We start from the raw sequence: 19,356 nt of genomic DNA, 5'->3' as shown, positions 1-19,356 counted from the left end.
CCACCGAGGTAGTCAAACCGTTTTACCCGAGCGAAGCCGGGTTGAGCCTCTAGGTTTATCTATATGTATGTATACATATGTTATAGAATACATCGTCAGCGTCGTTGAGTTAGTATACTACTTTGGGGCTATCTCAATCTGTGTGATTGTCTTCGCTATATTTTTATTATTATTCTAGTTGTTGGAATAAATTAATTTAGCCAAAAGTTCTAAATTCTACAGTCATAGAGGATATTTTTATGAAATCTTAATAGATCCTCGAGAAATTGCCCGGTTATTATATTTGTTTGTTTATTTATTTATCAATTTATGTACACAAAAAAATAAAAATAAAAATTACATTATAAAAATGAGTACAAGGGTGCTACTTATTTCAAATGGAATCTCTTCCAGGAGACCCGTGAGAGGAGATGTGCTACGTAGAGGCAAACTGGCGTGTGCATAAAATACAAAAAAAAAGAAACGAAAAAAAAAATATATTTATATATTTTTTACGTTTTCACGTTTTCAGTAAATAGCTGATAAACTAGATAAAGACAGTACCAGATAATTATTCGATTTAATTTAATTTGAATTTGTTGAATTTCAACTGAGATTCTTTTGTGCGTTGAAATTTGAAATATTTTAGAGAAATATTTTATATTGGTTTAATATGAAACACGAATAAAAAAAAAATTAACAAAGAGATTTTTACCACAAATTAATTAACTTATTCTTAGATACTTACCTATAAATATATAAAAAAAATATATACTTACGTCCACACGTCTTAAAAAAAATCACCTTTGTACACAGCACAAATTTAACTTACAATCAGTAATGTATAAAATACTTAATTCTATACTTGTCACTTAAACTCCGCGCCTGCGCGCTAACGACGCTGTAAACAAACTATAATGTTTGATGCGCGTACTTCACGTACTTGACTACCATTCACCTGAGAGTGCAGAGCACAGATAACACAGATCTGACGGCAATTTATGTCGTCGGATCTGTCTATTGCTTATCTACACTCCGTTATACTATAAAAATATACATTACAAAAATATTATACGCCTACAAACGCTTGGGTAATACTTACGGATTTCTTGTATAATTTAATCCTAATTCAAGTGATCTTTATTTTTATTTTATCAAATCTCAATTAACCCACAAAAAGTTATTGACTTTTCCGATAAATACTTTGTAAGTAGTTTCTTATGTGAAAGTTGTGTTCTGTAAATAAATTAACAAATAAAATAAATTAGATATTTATTAAAAAGATATAAACACCTTATTCTAGAGTTGAGATGAAAAAAAGAACTAAATTTCAACAAGAACTCGTGGAATCCTTTTTAGCGTTTTTACAGAGATACTTTTTATTAGTAAGCTTTGTATTAATTCAAACTTATACATTCTAAAGTAAAGCGTTACTACGTAAGTAATTTCTCAATAGCCACATTTTATTTTCCGCAATTAATAATGCACAGATTGTTTTCATAATTAGACTTGTAAGAAAAATTTAGATCTTCTATTCGTCTTACAGTCGTGTAATCATATTTTTTATTTCATTAATTGGTGTAGTTAGGACATAGCACAAATGTTATATTGCACTAATACATTGCACAACAAGTTGTTGTTTTGTGTTGGCCAATGTTGGACAAAGGCTTGAAAATGAAAGGGAACTAAAGTTGCAAGGTTTACTTGCAAGTTCATTCACATTTAACGACCTCGGTGGCGCAGTGGTAAAGTGCTTTCCTCTGAACCGAGAGGTCCCGGGTTCGATCCCCGGTCGGGTCATGATGGAAAATGATCTTTTTCTGATTGGCCCGGGTCTTGGATGTTTATCTATGTATGTATTTGTTGTAAAATATAATAGCGTTGAGTTAGTATCCCATAACACAAGTCTCGAACTTACTTTGGGGCTAGCTAAATCTGTGTGATTTGTCCTAATATATTTATTTATTTAAGTTTGTTGAATCCATACAAATTTTATAAATGCGAATGTCTCTCTATTTGTTCCGTTTACATGGGTAAACCGCTGGTCCGATTTTGATAAAATTTGTTATGCATGTAGTTAAAGACCTACTAGAAACACAGGCTACTTTATTTTTCAAAAAATATTTTAGATTGGCGGGTTACAGCGATAGCAAATACAACCGGGATCAACGACTTAACGTGCTTTCTAAAGCACGAAAGAGTTCAAGATAATACATATGTGGTCACCCATCCAATAACCGATCTTTGTGAAAGTGACTTAACTGCCACTGTTCGTAGGCCAATCGCGCTATGAAGCTCCTCAACAAAGTACTCCTCACTTAACTTGCTTACTTACAAAGTAGAAATGACTGTCAAGTATACAAAATCAAAGCAATTCCGCAAAGAAAGTTGTACTTTATGTCCGTAAGTAATTGCCGATATATTCAAACTGTTGGGATTGAGTTAATTTTATTGTTTAATTACTCAGATTTATGTCAATTGCCTCTCTTGAATAATTTCAAACTTTCTTTCTTAATAGCCCTTCTGTTGCTAGATTCTATTGCACATAAAAGGGTGCTAGTGCAGATATTATAATTATGTAGAAAATTTGATGTTGTGGCATTTGGAGTGTTACTATCGTCATATACCTGGAATCCAGGCGCAAGTTCCTTGAGGCAATATGCTTTTTTATAACTCGTTACACGGCAAAATTGACTGTACTCCTCTATTAAATAAAATTGCCTTAACTGTCCCTAGAAGAAGTATCCAGCCAGCATTCGTAAGACGCCCTTATTGTTCATAAGATACCTTTATGTGGGTTGATGTGTGACTAAATAGAAACAGTGGCTCGGGTCGATTGCTTTGTAACTATGCGGAAGAGGTGCGCGTCCCTGCATCCTGAACATGATCGCCGGTTGACTGGACTGCCTGTACGTGAACCATTCCAGCACCGTCTCGGGGAAGTGGTGCAGGAATAGCCGCTATGATTTTAAATTTTGTTAAATTAATTTTTACTAACATAGTCTTATAAGCAGTACTTACTGACAAATTCTCTGTTATTTAGATGAAAAAAATTATTCATTCATTCATTCGTTCGTTCGTTCGTTCGCTCGTTCGTTCGTTCGATCGTTCGTTCGTTCGTTCGTTCATTCATTTTATCATTAATTCAAAGTTGGTTTGAGCCACATTTCATATCTATTTTCTGATAAATTGAATAATTATTGAGATCTGTCTTAATTATTATCTGTCCTAATTTCCGATATCATAACCTAATCAGGTTTTATACTCTTTTTTTTTTTAAATGCAATTTGTTGTATCTCGTCATCATCATTCATTTAAACTTCGTCACTGCTGGGACATGGGCCTTCCTTATGTATGGATTAGGAGTATTGGGGCTAAATTGTGTATATAATCATGAAATACATATTAATGAAATAATCACGTGTACGTTTTAAAAATATTTTTATTATTTCAGTTACCACTATCACATAAAAAAGTATCACATTTTATTATTATTATCGATAATGCGTCATAAAATCACAAATTTAGACAAAGTGCAAGCACAATGAAAGAAATCGAGTTCTCAGCAGTCGACTTAAGGTGCTTAGCGGTACACTAACATTTCTATACATTTATTTTATTTATTAGCGAAACCAAAAAATCTTGACAAATTATGCCACAACAGATAAACAATTTTATTAGAAAGTCTTACAGTTTTCCATTACACAATGTAGTCACACAGTTGACTAAATTGAAAACGCTGGCCACCAAAACCCGCCAGTCTATTATGGCCACATTGTAATATAAAAAGCTACAATATTGCCTTTTAAAATTCTTTACCTAGCGTGTCATAATGTGTGACGATATTTTTCATTTTTTCGTTAAGAAATTTGATAAAAATGTGATGGTAGTGATGATATTATTTTTAAATACCAGCCAAAGAAATCAGTGCATATATTACATGAACCAGAAGCCAGATAATTGATATATTTTAATAATTTTGATCACAAAACTATGGTAATTGTTCAATCTTATAATCAAAATGATCAACTGATGTTAAAAATTAACGTTATTATGGGACATCACAGTAATAACAATGTAACACACAACAGCGTATACCTAATCATCTTAAATAACAACGGACTTTTTTATAGATAAAAAAATATTAATTTATTAAAAATATGGGATGAAATATCACAATGTTACATTTCATATTTGTCTTTTGTGACTATCATCATTATTATCTAAATTCTATAGAAGTCACTGTTGTTCAGATAATGATAATTGAATTAAAAATTTAAGAAACCTTTTCAGATATCTAAGGCTGAGCATACATTTTGCAAACAAAAAAATAGCTAGGAACAAGGTCGATTAAATTCTCTTTAATTAGAAAATAGCTAGCTCAAAATCGGTTCAACCGTTTGGCTGCTACGATGCCACGGACAGATACACAGACACGTTAAACTTATAACTTGGTCAATAAAAATAAAGAACTTAACCAGTTGGTAACTTCAAATTATTATTTTATAATTAATTAACTAACACGTTTGTTAAAATCACTAAACATAAAATTAGTATCTATTAAATAAAAATAATACTAAGTTGTCGAGAGTTATTAAAAGGGACACACATACCCATATCATAAACAAAATAAAGGATATATGCTATGTTTTGTCACTGTCTTATTTTACGAAATTTTACAAAATGATATTTTTAGTTTATTTGTGTGTGTCTCATGTTAATTATTTTCATCCTACCTGGCATTTAATTTTAAAGCGAGATTAGTAATTCTACTGCCTCTAGAACAATTGTCCTATTAATATTACAACGACAAAGTTATACTTTTTTTTTAGTTACAATTACAACCTACAAAATAGTTTCATGGTCTTTAAGACTTAACTTAAATATTTCCTTGTACTGAATTGTTTTTGTTACTCACTAAAAGATTAAGTTGTAAAAATTCTTATTAATTGTATTGCTCATTCTTCTCTCAACAGTTTTTCATGATGGTCGAGGAAAACAGAAATGTTAAGTAAAATATCTGTGAATGCTTTCATTACAATCTAATTTTATTGAATAAGCGTCTTTGAGATTTATCAATTTGGGCACGATTTATAAATTTTTCTGTAGTAAGATTTTCTCTGAAAGCGACTTTTTCTGATAAGATCGTCAATTATTAATTTTCTTATGTACTTTGTGTAGAATTTTTGAAATTCAACAAATTTTAAGAAAACAGATTAATTAAGCGTATTATTCGTTGCGTGCGTTGTATTCTTATCATCCAAGACCATCACAAAACCTATTCCTTGCGCTTAAAACTCAAATAATTCTAGAAACACAACCATGTAAGCCACAATACTTCACAACCTATAAAACGAGCGTTTGATTGCTTATACTTAAAGTTTCATTAGCAGCCGATGAAGAAATGTGATGGGCATTAAACTTGTGGAGCATTTCTTGGATGGAAACGTAGGAGCCGGCAAACAAAGCGATGAGAGATATGAGAGATATAAAGATGTTCTTCCAGAAAATCCAGTTGAACCTGCCAAGTCCTCGATCCCAGTTGTGTACGGTGTCGATTATGGCTGGTGTCAGGAGACCAAGACTGGAGAGGAAGATAGCACCACAGAGACTGATGAACAGCTCCAAGTTAGGGAAGGCAGCAGCGAGAGCGACTGAAATAGGAGATAATCACATGATTAATCAATACTTGTTATAGACCTATCTATCAATTAAATTTTAGCTGATTATATTTGTTGATAATGAAACTAGAGATACACTAAAAGCATTGCATATTGTTGAATATGCGCAGTGAAATCTACTTTTATACTATAGCGAAATTATCTGTCGCTGGCTCTAACAAAAACATTGTTGCTAAATCTTATTAAGATCTTGTAGTGTAACGATTGCTAGACCCTATCTTAAATGGAAAATTAGAAACAATAATAGATAAAAGGAATAACAAACACACATAGGCAAACAAATCAATACCTGAACCAACGACGGCCACGGTCCTAATGGAGATTTGTGTGATGTTGTGGAACCTCACGGAGATCTTGTCGTGCAGCTGTCTCCAGATCATCTCCATGGGCACGTAGAACTGCAGGCTGTATGTGAACAGGATCGCCAGAGCCATCAGGATCTTAGCGGTTTGGGCGGCTCTGAAATATTCATTTGTTACAACTAATTTTAAATTTTCGCGTTTCGTTAGTAAATTACATAATTTGTTGTGTAGTCGGAGCAGTAAACCCGCTGAGTTAATTGCTTGGTGACCCTGAGGACCTATGTTCTTCAACTATGTATCTATAATAATATTATATATATAAGTATTCGTATATTCGGTCCATACTTCCATACTTAATATTCTGTCTGTCACGATTTGACAGCTAAACTACATTACGACATTTGAGCAAATTTAGTATAGATGTAGTTGATGACTCGAAAATTAGCAAAACATAGACCAACACGGGTGGAACTGTAGGCAACAGGTTAAGTTCACTGATTTTAAACCAATTATTTAAAATGTAGTATTAAATTTGTGAACTAGGACTGAAGACTACATTTAGTATTTCACTAATTATTTTTCTGCCTATAATCCCAGGAATTATACAGAATAAGAATATTCTGAAATGCTAATTTAATACGAATGTAATGAATTATAAATATTCTCATTATATTTTTCATTTCTTAGAAGATATTGCCGTCTCCACGAATTTTCTTTGAAATTTGTTTAGACTCTGAACAATATAATTAGTCTAATGAGAGATTGTTATAGGAATTGATGCTTTATTTACATCATACAATTTAAAAGTACATAAAATAGTTAAATAAATAAGCCAAGAAAAAGTACTATATTATATATTACGGTTATGGTTTTTATTATAGATGTATATAATACGGCGATTCCTATGCTCCAAACTAGTGTAATAAATTTATAACCTAAAACTTCGCGTAACCCTATCAATAATCTCTTCTGATATTTTAATTATATCTGTTCATAAACTAAAAGGAGTCCCTTTGATAAATCATAATTTTGGAAATATATAAATATATAAAGTTATAATTGTCGATCCAAAATCAGTGTGGTACCTAGTTGTATTAATCAATAGGTATAAATATCTTTTTTTTTTCAAAAATTACATTTTTGGGACAAGCGTTTATGTTTTCCTATATTGTGTGAAACATAAAAAAAGGTATATAGGATCTGTCAATAGAATTTTTGAGTTCGTGGGTCATCAAAATCTGTTAAGTAGTTTCTGAAATATTCACAATTTTGTGAAAAAAAAATATTGTGTTCGTGAGGTCTAAGTTCGCGGCGAACAACTAGTGTTGCATTGTCTTCCGAACCGATCTGAATCTTCAGCTCAAGCCGGGAAGTATTTTTATTGTTTAACTATAAACATTGTTTGAAATAATTTCCCTAACTTTAAACTTTCAATAGTTCAAGTTCTTACACTTCATCCTGAGGTAAGTTCAAAGTGACGCTGCCTCGCACGTCGTCTCCATACTTGATGAAGCCGAAGAAACCTACAATGCCATATAGAGATATCACTATGGTCATCGCAACATTGAGCACTCCTGGACAACCCAAAAAGTGCTGCGGTCTCGCCATCTCGTTCTCAACGGGCATCACTACACCGATCCCCTCCATTGCAAATATAACCGTGCTGAAAACAAAACAAAGTCCAATTTAGATTAAATAAAAGCTTTTCGAATAATCTCGCTCCATTCTAGTAACACAATTTGAAGAGTGATTGTCTTGTTTTTATTGGTGTTTGTGTTAATGGAGTTTGTTAAGGGTTTTATAAATCGCTGCTGGATTGTCGTAACGGAATTAGACCAGTTATAACTTTGAAAATACAATGTTGTAAAGTGCTATTATACCATTAACTTTTTAACAATTTAAGGGATATTGCAAAGAAAATTACTTTTTAAAGTTTTACAAAGATATATATAATTCAGATTTAGATTTTATTGCACGTCACAAGTTATATAGGTTGGTTACCTGCATAAGTTGATAGCACAAGGGCACAGCAAACATTAGGGGCAACTAAATATATTCGTATAAAATAAATTTCAGCCAATATATTAGCAGGTCATAAGTGAAATATGCCCTAGCATAGGACCATTCCACATGCGGATAATTTTAGGCGAGGAACAGCTTTGACAGCTAAGCAACTAGAACTTTCCCAAACAGATTGATGACAGACAGGCAGCCCTTCGAATAATTATAGCGGAATCTTCCATTATAATGATTTATTTTTAACGAAGTTACATGGCGTCTAAGTCGAAAATTTAACCAGAAAAGATTAATTTGAGAAAACTATATGTACAAAATTTTGTTCTCTCTTATTAAGTTGTTCCATTTAGTTCCATGTTAATGAGACTTCGGTCACTCCCAACAACATTCAGAAGGTTTTTGTCCACCGATGGGAACCACCCAGTATCGGAGGTACGGAGATACAGATCCATCCAAGTGATTAATAAATACTTGTTATATAATGTCTAACATATCAACATGTTTTTAAGTACCCTATATTAGGTCCACATAGGTATAGTATCCAGTACTTAAATTCTTTTACCATTTGAATTTGAATATTATCCAAGATTGCTACAGGCTTATATCTCATAATTCCCACGGGAGCGAAGCCCCGGGCAACATCTAATCTAAAATATTTCATTTTATAAAGTTCCTCACCTAATAAAAAGTGGCCATTGAGTTACGGTCGCTACCATTTCCCTCTGAGAAGGATTTGGCAGATCGAAGAATATGTAGTACATCGTGATTGCGAAGCATATGACAAGGAAGACGTTGGCAATCGCGGAGAAGGGCACCAGCCACTTCAGGTTCCTTATTTGGCAGATCAGCACCAGAGGCACCAGGGTCAACGCGCAGTACGTCTCCACTGATAGTTTGTAGTCTGGAATGTACACGTCTAACACCTGAAAAGATAATATAAATATGCTATTAATTTCTTTTTCAAATTCAAAATTATACTGAGAATAAAATACATCAATTAGTGTCGTCAAATAAGTAGGTAAAAACAAATCTAGAGCCGATTTCGAAAGCATATAGATAGAATAAGAATCGTGGCATCATTTGACCGCTGCCTTTTCTCTAAGGACTTCGCAAAAGTGCTAGTTTTTCATTAACAAGACAGAAAATCCTATCCGGTGTTTCATTATTTTTAACGCCCGAAGCAAATAGAGGTTATAAAGTTTAACGTCTACAGTGTGACTGGTGTTGGTGTCTGTTTATTTATTTGTTATACCGAAGGTCTCGATCGAATGAATCGATGTTTATTTACATTATTGTTTGATTTAGATTGATATTGCTCATAGCTGGATCATACATCTTTCTGTTGCTTGAAAATTATTAGTTTTGTTTTAGTGGTATGGAATTTTGAAATTTAATGTTTGTTTGTAAAGACTTTGAAACTGAGAAGGCAGTACAATAAAAAAGAGACGCGTACAAAGGCGGACTTATCCCAGAAAGGGATTTCTTCCAGTCGACCAAGATAATTATTTAAGCTGCGCCCGGGGCTTCGATCCCGTGGGAATATCAGGATAAAAGTATGTGTTATTCCAGGTTATATCAATTCGTGTATCATATTTCTTAACAATCTGTTCAGAAGATTTTGCGTGAAAGAGTAACCAACATACACGTATACATACATACAAACTTTCGCACTTTAATATATTACTAGTTTACATCAAAGCATAAACAAAAATAAATATATTAGGACAAATCACGCAGATTGAGCTAGCCCCAAAGTAAGTTCGAGATTTGTGTTATGGGATACTAACTCAACGATACTATAACAAATAACAAATACATATATAGATAAACGTCCAAGACCCGGGCCAATCAGAAAAAGATCATTTTTCATCATGACCCGATCGGGGATGCCGGGACCTCTGGTTCAGAGACAAGCACTTTACCACTGCGCTACCGAGGTCGTCTATGAAAATACTTTAGGTTAAATAAATACAACTTTTTTCTCCATGCTTCTGTTCAAGTCCAGCACAGGTTTATACCCTGCAAGGGCACAGCAAACGTATATGGGAATGTACATAAATAAACCTTCTTTGATGGATACATAATATGTGTAACTAATAAAAACGGGATGCACTCCGGGAGTGCCGGCGAGAAGTGAAAACTTGAATATTAACGTCGTGAATTTTTAACGTCTTATGAATTCGTCCTCACATAAAGTGCACAATGCCGCTAAAGAAGTTTTCACTTCAATATTTTGCAAAATACATATTAGAAATATTACCTCTTTGAAATTTTCCGATATAAAAACGACGTAGACACACAGAGCGGCTAGATAAGTGCATGTCAGTGCGTAATCTATGAAAGTTCTGAAACGAAAATTTCTATATTAAGTTTTGTACATGTAGTACTAGCTTACTTAGACCGCGGCTTCGCCCGTGTGAATTTGAAACAAACATGGTTTTCATACAAAATTTCACTACCCATAAATAAATAAATATATTATGACAAATCACACCGATTGAGCTAGCCCCAAAGTAAATTCGAGACTTGGGTTATGAGATGCTAACTCAACGATACTATATTTTATAACAAATACATATAGATAAACATCCAAGACCAGGGCCAATCAGAAAAATATAATTTTCAATCATGACCCGCCGGGGATCGAACCCGAGACCTCTCGGTTCGCAGGCAAGCATTTTACCACTGCGCTACCGAGGTCGACGAAAACCGTACAGTAATTTGGTGGCTGGCTTTTTCTTGCATTAATAAAAACTTAATACAAACCACGCAATGTACAGTCAACACGACATCAAGTTACCTTGCATGAACCTCTATGGCGCGGTAATAGCGGCGAGTTTGCAATAAATTTGGTTAGGTTGATGTGCTGTTGACTGTACGTTCATTCACGTCGGCATACGAATTCAGCGACTAGTGTGTAGGCCAATATACCTAGCAAAATTGGCCCAAGGCCTGAGCCGTTTGGGCCCAAACTCGAAGGCCGCGCCGCAGGTCTCCGCGAAGCCCATCGAGGGCTTCTTCGCTTCCACACACACCTCTTGTGATGTTTTCACCTGAAACAAATTTTAATAACGTAATTAATTATGAAATGAAATGATATTTATTTCAAGCAATACGATAAATATTAAAGTGAGTGTAATTATGTTTCTTTTCATGCTTCTATATATTCAATTGACATTCGTGAAATATTACAAGAATAGATTGAAGTTTGATCTCTGAAAAAATGTTGTCCCCGTGGAAAATAGACGCGGGCGAAGCCGCGGTCAAAAGCTAGTATATTTTTATTTCGAGTAACCATATGTATAGTTAGTACGTAGGTATACTCTTAACCCTTAATGTTAGTAGATATATTTCCTGCACGGGCCATGCAAGCTCTTTCAGTGGGCCATATAGGGACAGTCCAATCTACTACTGATTAATTTTAGGATGCTGTTGTATTATGATTGTAACTATAGATATGACCCAAAGGTTAACTGTTAGATAATGCTCTCTTGTACTGTACATATTGTAGGTATATTGTGTTGGGTGTAAGAAGCTTGTTAGAAGTTAGTTGCGGTTTTGAGAGAATGACGAATGTTAGTAACTTGTTTGTGAAATACAATAATGTTTCTATGTTTCTTGTTAAGTCCTTTTCGTAAGATTGTTTTCTTCTTTTTATTAATAACACTAAATAAATTAACCATCACTGAACTGTGATGGTTAAGTAGCAGGTAAGTGAACACTTAAGTAACGAGAGTAAATGTTAATAGCCCGAGTTTTTAATATGGACAATAAAAAGAAACACCGAATTATGTTTAATTTTTTACACAATTTTATTGAAAACTCGGTTAAAAATCTTTCCCCGAGTCGACTAGTTAACTTAAGAGACAATATGTACGCTCTGCAAAGAATATTTATTCTAAACAGCGGTTTGTTGATGAGATCATAATGCAAATACTGTTAAAGGTTTACCTTCAAACTCAGCACTAACCGGATCCACATTGACCCTGGATTTGGTATGCTTAATAGCTGTCATCCACTCAGACCATAATTGTCACCATTGAATACGACATAGACTAAGCGTTTTACAAAATTATTATGTATGTCTATTTATGCCACAAAACTTATTTGTATAGTATAGAACGTATTTTTTTATTTTCAAATTCAAAATTCTTTATTAAATTTAGGATGATATACATCACTTATTGACGTCAAAAAAATTACTTGAACTAAGTCTACTGCCGGCTTCCAAAGCGCAGGTGAAGAAGAAGCGGCGCAACAAACTTCACCGCAGCCTTTTCTCCAAGGACGTCAATTAACAAATATAGGTCTTATACATATATTAAAAATTAGGAGGACGAATTTACATCATTATTAAAAATGTCTAAATTTGAATGAATAAATAAAATAAAAGTTGTATTTCCAATAAAATTATTTAAAATTGTCACATAAATACATATATATATATATATATATATATATAATAATGTCATATATAATAATGTCATAAATCAATTACATATGTTATGAGGATACTGCACCATGCTTGGGGCAAACATTATTGTCGTTCACATAATCATCAGACTTGTAATATGCCTTTTTACAAAGTACTTCTTTTATATAAATTTCTAAATTTTTATATTGTTTTCTATTGTTTTCCATGGTCGCTTATCGGCACTTTTATTATATATATCATTTCATTTATGTCATTTTTGTCAGATTTAATAAACAAAAACATGAAAAATATCAGAGAAATCGGCTTCGGGAAAGTGGGTTACAAGTTCTTACCATTACAAGGACGGTCGGTGCCATCTAATCTTGTGGGATTTGTATACTTTATGAAGTATTTATTTTTGTAAAGACATTGAAGGATTCAGATATTTTTACGTTTAAAAAGACAAGCTTCACGAAACACAAGTATTAAACTTGGTGAGACGTATAATTAGTAGGCAATAAAGAGATTAAGCTATTCTTTCTGATTTTCCACAAAGTAAACTACTCTCTTTTTTTTCGTCTATGCATATTGCCAGTTTCATTCGGAGTTGTGACACTGCGAAGCCGTGGGTCAGCGCAAAAAATTAACTTTAACAATTTTAGAACTAGCCGCATCACGTCAACTCTCTTTGGGAATGCTAATGTTGGCCTGCCAAGGCTGTGTCTCTTGATCGACATCTACGGATGGATGGAGTTTCTTATTCTAGGACGGGAACAAGGCAGTAAAGTATGTTTCTTACCAGAACATAAACACAGTGAGTACATATGAATCCAACAACGATGGTGCCAATTGCCCCAGCAGCTAGTCCAGCGTTCTTGAAGGCAGCAGGCATCGCCAGGATACCAGACCCTAGCGAGGACTTCAGCAGATGCAACAAGGAACCGATCGTACTGGGGAAAACAAGGTTAAATATATTTCGAAAAATCAAGATATCTCGTGACCTAAAAGGCTGGAAGCTTCTTTGGCCAGAGCCTAAGCGGTTTGGGTCAAGAAAAAACGTCAGAACGCAAATATGACAGATTTGCAAATCCTCATTACTCATCATGTATTAGTAATTTGTCACAAATGGTCAGAATAGTAAAAAGACAGATTAGCAGAAAAATGACAGATTTTTATTTAAAGACAGAGTTACTTTCGCATTATAGTAAGTAATATTTGTATTTAATAATTATGTATTTTTAAAAGGACATCATCATCCATCGTTTTACTGTTGATTTCAGTTTTTGAAAATGTATGTTGATTTATTCTGACAAAATAGATTTGCAAATCTGTCACATTTGTATTCTGGCGTTCTTGGCCCAAACCTGTCATTTAGTGAATCTGTCTTTACGCCAATCTGCCGTTATGCAACACCTGGCATTATGGGTTTCTGACAAATCGCTGAACTGACATTTTGTATTTCTGACGTTCTTAGCCCAAACCGCCTAAGCATTGATATCAGCCTTTTGGACACGGTTCTAGTGAGTAACGCCTTTCATGGTCTGTACAATTTGTATAGATATATTATTTTTATTTTATTTTAAGTTTAGCCAGGTTTATTAAATACGTTATATATTATAGTGAAAAAAGCTTGACTGAGATTTTAGCACGCCTCCGCGATGTAACAGGCAATCCGAGGACAAGCAGTTTCCTTGCACAGAATATTTTGGTGCAGAGAGGTAATGGCTTTATATAAAAGGCTGCCAGCGTCCCTGGAATCCTTCCTCGCGGCGACGTGCTGGCATCTCTATTTTACTTATAATATTATAAAGTAAATTGAATGTCATTGCATTAAAAAGTAAAAAAAAAACAAATTGACATTTCGAAAATTTATCTATATTATTCTGCAATTAGCTACTTCCCGGAGCTCTATTCACGTAAGAGTTTCAAGCACGCTTGTTAAAATATTATTTATTTCTGCGTCCCGGGGAATCACTCCCGTGTGAATCACTGGACAAATTACTTTGTACATACTATGCTTATACGGGTCGTGTTCTACCCGTGCTCTAAAATTTCTTGGAACTTCGTTACATTGTGTAACATAGTTAAATCCGTTTGCTCCACAATCTGAAACCCATTAACCAGCTACGAATGAACCTGTATTTCGAAATACAGATTCTCAGGAGGCAAATCATATAAAGTTAAAGGTTGCGTACGGAGCTGGAGAATAGAGAAAATTAACCTTAAAATGTTGAAGATTCGGCTGTATATATTAGGATATATTAAAGAAAAAATATTATATTGGGGGTCTTTATGGGACTAACAGAAGCCAAAACAATTTTTTATATAATTTTGTCTGTATGTTTGTTCGCACATAACGCAAAAACTACTGGACTGAACTAGTGGATGGTATTTGATATGGTTTTCACAGCTGCATAGGGGATAATCTAACTTAAAATTTGTTATAGGTTTCATCGCGATACGTTGCTTAGAAGCCGGGATATTGACAATAATAAGTTATAGCGGGAAAAAGCTAGTGGATTAATAAAAAAATGGTCTTTCACAATGATCGATCATTGGATGGATGACTAACTAAAATTAATGAAAGAATGAATGACATTCGTGCTTCTGAATGCCCGTTGGTTCTGTTAGCATTTCGAGTTGTTAAAATCCGTCAATCCGCAATAAAGGTCGCATGTTGGATCATGGCCTATACTCCATATCCATCCATAAGGAAGGCCTGTGCCCCAGCAGTGGGGGCGTTTAAGTGGCTGTTGATGATGATGATCGGTAATTAAACAATGAAACTTACGAATTAGGATGCTCAACATTCCTATGTTCGAACGGGTTGTAGGCCTTCTCATTGATCACCTCCTTGGAGCCAAGCGTGAGCGTGGACTGGAAGCCGGGGTTTGATGCTAGGTTTGCCCTGAAAAATATACAAATTTCCACATTGGCAAGCAGAAATTTAGTATATACTTAGTAAGTTAACAATAATCAACCATGTGTGCAGGTTTCTGCACGACGTTTTCCTTCACCGGAAGCAAGTAGTGGTTGCTAAAAACTACTATATATTAGTCAGATTTGTATACAAACTTATGTGGCACGAGTAGGGTTCGAACCTGGGACCTTTCGATCCACAGGCGGGCGTCTTAACTATTGCACTACCACTGCTTCTTAAAACTTGCTAGCGTGAGCTAAAATGTTAGTAACTCGTAAAGTGCAATAATAAGGCTGAGTATTTATTTAATGAACAATGTGTGTCATACAACGTACACACTAAAACGTAAAACATTGAATAAAATGTAACTGCATTTACCTCTGTGGATAATTTAACATTTTGATGAACATGAAACATAGGCCTTTTTATTAAGATTATACGGAATTGTAGTATTAGTACTTAATATGAGAAGAAGAGGTATTCAGATTACAGGAGCTGTAAAAACAGTATGGATTTGACAATAGAAAATAAAGAATATAATTTATCAGTGTCTTTTTTCAAGTAAAGTCTCATAATATTAGACAGATAAAGTTACTCACGTGGAATTGAAATTTTCCAGGACAATGGTCCCGCCTTTCTTCTCGTCACGTCCCATTTCGATTTGGTCGTCGTCTATAACAATAAAGTTTTTATATAAATTTCACTTTTGGGATACTGTAATAGATATAAGAATGTAATGTTTTTATATCTTGGGACACGTTCTATTGTTACCTGAGCGTACCTTTAGAACTCATTGATGCGTTATTTCTAGGAGGGTGAATACACTAGCAGTCTTTGATATACCGGCACCACAATATCGGCAAACAGTTCGCCAAACTTTGCGGTTTGGACCTACAATACTGGTTTTTCCTGTGGTAATAAGCTTCCATACAAACTATGGAACGTTCGTGCACTCGCGATCGCATCTATGTGTAGTGCGTTAGTGTGTAGCCGGCATTATGTTGTGTTTTTGGCCATTTTTTTTCACGGAATTTTTATTCGCCAAAATCATGGCCGATATAAGTCGGTATACTGTTGGTGTTTCTGGGTTTCTTTAGAATACTGTATCATATTCATTATTCTTCTTCTTTGCGTGTCGATGACAAATCCGTGAACGGTACACCACTAAATCCACACATTTTTTTACAGAGCAGAATGTAATTTTATTTATAAGAACAAATTAATTTAAATTGTTTTAAAGTGGGTTGTATGAGTTAATTTTGACGTTAACTTTAATTTGCGCAGAAAAACGCATTGTGCGCCATTTTGTCTACCGTCAGCGGTGACCGCAGGTCAAAATTAATTTACTGAAATAAACATATCTACAAATATTGCTACTTATAACAACGCGTGAAATAATTAAATATATATTCTTTCACGCATGGAATTCATGGTTCTAATATTAGATACCGAATTACTACTAATAGTGATAATAGCTGAGAATTCTGGTAAAATTTTCAAGGTGCTAACCGCAATATTGATGTACACTATGTACAGTCACATCTAGATAACTGTTACCGTAGTTATTGAGAATTCGCCTCTATTGTGTAGAGTACTATGCTATGTAACTTGGGGTGCACTTGTATGTACCTTTTTTATTATTGAGAATTGCTAATAGATATTATTATAATTTAAACTCTTCTTAAATAGTATTATATAATGAAAAGTATAATATTTGTAAAGAAACACAATATATTTAAGTACAAGTTTTTGTAACAAAATTCACAAATTCTTATTCCAAAACAAACGAAAAGTATAATTTTCTGTCAACTGTTATTTTAAATATGTCAATTTAACAACGTATACGTCATGGAATTAATGAAGTACCTTTCTCCCCATCCAAATCTCTAAATCCATGGTATACGGTCAATACAATAACTTAAACGCTTATAACGTATTACTTAAACAAAAATAGAATCAATGAGAATTTTGATTGCATAATACGTGCCGATAATATAATATAATATCATTCATAAATTACTATCTACCTTATGCTTTGAAATTAAATTACTTCGAAATAGAATCGAGCAAAGTTCATTATTCGCAATAGGAAAGTCGGGGAAATGAGTTTTCTTCTTGACGCTGCTCAACATTGTTGTATATTTAAACGTTTCCATTCATTTACATTCTACTAATATTATAAAATGCGAAACTTTGTGAGGATGCATGTGTTTGTTACTCTTTCACGCAAAATCTACTGAACGGATAATTGAATATAACCTGTAATAACAAATAACAACCTTTTATCCCGAAAATCCCGGGGTGAAGCTAGTCTTTTATATGGAAATGTAAGTTTAGGTAAAGTTTTGTTTTCATTTCCTTAATATGAGGCAATGTGTCCGTGGGTTTATGGTAAACAGGCCACATACATCTGTAACCCGATGAGAGGGCGTTATAAACTTAACATTAATTTCGTCAACTACAAATTTTTATTGAAGGGAAATATTACAAGTAAAATTCTTCCTAAGGATTCGTTCGTTCTTCGTAAAGTTCGTATATATTCTTTATTATATTGGATTGATTGCGAATCACACAGTCGAATCTTCAAAAAATTAAAGATACTTATGTATTTTATACGCTTGCCCTGGGTTTCGCGGAGTCACAGTCCCGAACTCATCCAGAAACATGCTGAGATGGCGAGAGAGTAGGAACAAGCGAAAATTCAGTTCAATAGCAAGATTCCACACAATTCACAAACATAGTCATTTATTTTATACACAAACAAAAAAAAAAAGAAAATCAAACCGGAGATTATACTAAAATTAAATTAAAATTAAATTATTGTAAATAAACTTCACACTTCTTGGAGATAATAAAACAATTGAGCAACAATAGGATCGCAATCCGATCAGTCGGCGTAGAATGGTGATTGGTTGACAAAAGCAACGGGTTACTGGAAGTGTTGTTTATTCTGTGACTGGCTGGGTAGTGTTGCCAGCCAATGGGAGATAGAACTCTCATTAATTTTCATCACTTTATTTTTAATTTATTTTTTATACTTATTAAAGTTTTGAACATAAAAGTTTGAAATATAGACCAAATAATTTAAGAAAAAAAATAGTAAAGTTCAGTACACCAGTATCCGAACCAGGCCCCGCCTGTATTTCAGATACCTTCCAAGTGCGAAATAAATAAAAACAGTTATGCGTTAATAATTTTTAAATTAAGGTATACTGCAAAGTAGCAAGAAAAAACTACGTTAAAGAAATTAACTTTACGTACAAGATCAGCGTTTCTGTTTCTCATCAACAAGTTTCTGGATAGATTTTAAATCTAGGATAAAGAAATTAAACTGACATCGCTGTCAAGCAGACATCAGGGCGAGCGAAACAATGAAAATAAATGTCGCAAAAAAGAACTCCTGATGGCCAAAAAAAAATTCTTCGAACTGGTTGTATTATTAAAAGTACAGACACACTCAAACTTATAACGAATTCTCTTCGATTTCCGTCGCATAAACTCCAATGTCGGATAACTTGACCTGCAGTTGGTTGTACATGTACAGTGTACAGTCATCAGTTTTTTGTCTAACATCGTTAGATGATGGTACCTCTTGGTTTAAATAAATATTATTCTAACAAGCAGTGATAATATCTAAAATTATCGTGTTCATATACTGTGACATAACTAATGTCTTATACATTTTATTCGCGGGAACATTTTGTGTGAGAGCTAGTAAAAATATTGGCAACTTAACTGTGTTTACTTCAGTAATTAATACAAATATAAAATAAAATATATAAGACGTAATGCGTACATGCGGCTTGATGGTTCTTGGGAGAGCAAGCTGCGGCCGCGTTGCTGGGTGGAGGCGTCCCGCGCGCCGCGCACCTTCCGTGAGCTGCGTTTGGTTTTGATTTTGACACGCCGCGACACACTTTTTGCAATTTTTGCAAGTTTTCGCGGAAGATAATGGGGTAGCTTGTATTTCTGCTCGGATCACTATTTTTCTACTGGAGGTAACATAGTTTAGGATAAAAATAAAATATTTCCAAACATTGAAAT

General features: G+C 33.9%; 2 protein-coding genes across 2 annotated transcripts in view; both read right to left on the bottom strand.

Annotated features, from left to right (window-relative positions):
- Positions 1–923, bottom strand: part of LOC128669309 (proton-coupled amino acid transporter-like protein CG1139) — a 45,439-nt gene extending 44,516 nt beyond the window's left edge. Inside the window, exon 1 of the mRNA XM_053744057.2 lies at positions 759–923. The gene's annotated coding sequence lies outside the window, so the exon portion shown is untranslated. The remainder of the gene's footprint in view (positions 1–758) is intronic.
- A 2,480-nt stretch (positions 924–3,403) lies between these two features.
- The window catches only part of LOC128669359 (uncharacterized protein), a 39,165-nt gene continuing 23,212 nt past the window's right edge, over positions 3,404–19,356 (bottom strand). The window contains exons 2-10 of the mRNA XM_053744127.1: positions 15,912–15,984; positions 15,184–15,300; positions 13,192–13,342; positions 10,910–11,031; positions 10,239–10,323; positions 8,657–8,901; positions 7,413–7,625; positions 5,950–6,119; positions 3,404–5,633 (exon numbers count right to left, since the gene is read on the bottom strand). Of these exons, the coding sequence (XP_053600102.1) occupies positions 5,326–5,633; positions 5,950–6,119; positions 7,413–7,625; positions 8,657–8,901; positions 10,239–10,323; positions 10,910–11,031; positions 13,192–13,342; positions 15,184–15,300; positions 15,912–15,967 (1,467 nt within the window). The 5' untranslated portion in view covers positions 15,968–15,984 and the 3' untranslated portion in view covers positions 3,404–5,325. The remainder of the gene's footprint in view (positions 5,634–5,949; positions 6,120–7,412; positions 7,626–8,656; positions 8,902–10,238; positions 10,324–10,909; positions 11,032–13,191; positions 13,343–15,183; positions 15,301–15,911; positions 15,985–19,356) is intronic.

This window comes from Plodia interpunctella, chromosome 4 (genome assembly GCF_027563975.2).
Source record: "Plodia interpunctella isolate USDA-ARS_2022_Savannah chromosome 4, ilPloInte3.2, whole genome shotgun sequence".
Taxonomy (NCBI): domain Eukaryota; kingdom Metazoa; phylum Arthropoda; class Insecta; order Lepidoptera; family Pyralidae; genus Plodia; species Plodia interpunctella.
Note: the sequence above shows the minus strand (reverse complement) of the source record. Positions and strands in the feature narration are given on the sequence as shown.